Source organism: Antedon mediterranea, chromosome 10 (assembly GCF_964355755.1).
Source record: "Antedon mediterranea chromosome 10, ecAntMedi1.1, whole genome shotgun sequence".
Taxonomy (NCBI): domain Eukaryota; kingdom Metazoa; phylum Echinodermata; class Crinoidea; order Comatulida; family Antedonidae; genus Antedon; species Antedon mediterranea.
Window position 1 is genome coordinate 11,993,773 of NC_092679.1, and position 1,288 is coordinate 11,995,060.

Below are 1,288 nucleotides of genomic sequence, written 5' to 3' on the forward strand. Positions count from 1 at the left end.
GGTTGGTTCGTTTTGGTTTGTAGAATCTACAATCGTTGAGAGTGTGTTTGATGCCGCTATGGTTTTCGACTCGGCTTTTGATTCGGCCGGTGATGGCAATTCGACTGTAGACGGAACATCTTTTCTAAACTCAGGTTTTGGAGAATGGATAAAGGTAGAGTGCTTCTCAGGGCAGATCTTACAAAAGCTTCCTTTAGGACATGCGCTAGCAAAATGTCCGATGACAGTTTCTGCAGATGTGTTTCTTTTGAATAAACTTCAGTCTGCTTTCTACGGACTTCTTCATAAACTGTTCACACCTCGATAACCAATGTGTTTCAGAAGATAAAATACACTTAAGTTGTTGTTGTTTGGAATCGCTATTCACTGCATAGTTAATTTTCTTAGAATTTGTTGGTTTTCTGTCTTTACTATAATTCTTCTCTTGTCCTCCAATAGCAGTAGCTCTGGCCTTTGCAGTGACAACCTCAGATATGTCCTGAATGTTGACGTCATGGTTATCCTTTTGGATGATGTTGTCTATTTCGTCACGCCATGATACTCGTAACCGATGCTGTAGTCTATCGATAAGTTTCTTTAAATTGTCTAGAGACTCAAGTTTAGCTAAACAGCCTAACTCTTTTAAAGTGTTAACACAGCTTGTCAGGTTGATGGCAAGTTTCTGAAGACCTTCTCCATCATCAGACCTGATAATAGGTCCGCTGACTAGGCGTGTTATATAGGCAGTTGCAATGATGTATGGTTTCCCATATCGCTTTTCAAGGAGACGCATAGCTTCTTTAAATCCGTCTTTCATTATGAGGAAACTTCTCATTAGCTCTTGAACATCACCTTTGGTATATTGAATCAAGTAGTGCAGTTTAGTGTCGCCAACCTTCTTTTTAACGAGGTGTTGCATGAATAAATTCGCAATTATTATTGTTATGTTAACTTATGCGCGGTAGATTTTACTAAAGCCTTTGATCGTAGATCATACTATAATTGTTAACAAATTAATAGATATTGGAGTGAGATCATCCATAATACATATTATCTGCAGCTTTCTTACTAATAGAGGCATTAATACCATAGTGGGTATAAGAAAGATCACATGCGGTGTGCCCAAAAGCACTAAATTGGGCCCAGTTTTATTTCTGGTCCTATTTTTATTTTTTATTTTTTTTATTTTTATTTTTATGTCTTTAGGCAATGTGGCCATTAATTAGAAATCCTAATTAATGATGCCAGTCTGAGAAGAAAATAGAAGTATGTGGATGATCTCACTCTAGGTAAAGTTGTAAAAAAAAAC

At 37.0% G+C, this 1,288-nt stretch overlaps 1 protein-coding gene across 1 annotated transcript; it reads right to left on the reverse strand.

Moving 5' to 3' along the window:
* Positions 1 to 205: 205 nt before the first annotated feature.
* LOC140061231 (uncharacterized) lies at positions 206 to 898 on the reverse strand. The gene has a single exon (XM_072107741.1). It carries the CDS (start codon positions 896 to 898, stop codon positions 206 to 208), a length of 693 nt encoding a protein of 230 aa, XP_071963842.1.
* Between the last annotated feature and the right edge of the window lie 390 nt (positions 899 to 1,288).

Coding starts and splice junctions, on each gene's coding strand:
- LOC140061231 (XM_072107741.1), bottom strand. CDS start 898: ATGCAACACCTCGTTAAAAAGAAGGTTGGCGACACTAAACTGCACTAC.